The 242-nt window shown below is 50.8% G+C and overlaps 1 protein-coding gene across 1 annotated transcript in view; it reads right to left on the bottom strand.

Moving 5' to 3' along the window:
- Nucleotides 1-85: 85 nt before the first annotated feature.
- Nucleotides 86-242, bottom strand: part of EMH_0078530 (uncharacterized protein) — a gene marked incomplete at both ends in the record, with an annotated part of 924 nt that continues 767 nt past the window's right edge. The window contains one exon of the mRNA XM_013500017.1: nucleotides 86-242. Within this exon, the coding sequence (XP_013355471.1) occupies nucleotides 86-242 (157 nt within the window).

Here is a 242-nt window from a genome sequence, read left to right as displayed (position 1 = left end):
CTGCTGCTGCTGCTGATGCTGCTGATGCTGCTGCTGCTGCTGCTGCGGGGCAAATACCTTCGTAGGGCCCAGACTACAAATAGATTCAACTATTGCTGCTGTAAGATATCTTCTGCTGCTGCTGCTGCTGCTGCTGCTGCTGATGCTGCTGCTGCTGCTGCTGCTGCTGCTGCTTTACAACAGCAAATACCTTCGTAGGGCCCAGACTACAAATAGATTCATCTATTGCTGCTGTAAGATAT

The sequence above is a fragment of the Eimeria mitis genome, genomic scaffold (genome assembly GCF_000499745.2).
Source record: "Eimeria mitis Houghton genomic scaffold, Emh_scaff4923, whole genome shotgun sequence".
NCBI lineage: Eukaryota > Apicomplexa > Conoidasida > Eucoccidiorida > Eimeriidae > Eimeria > Eimeria mitis.
This window is presented reverse-complemented; position numbering and strand designations above follow the sequence as displayed.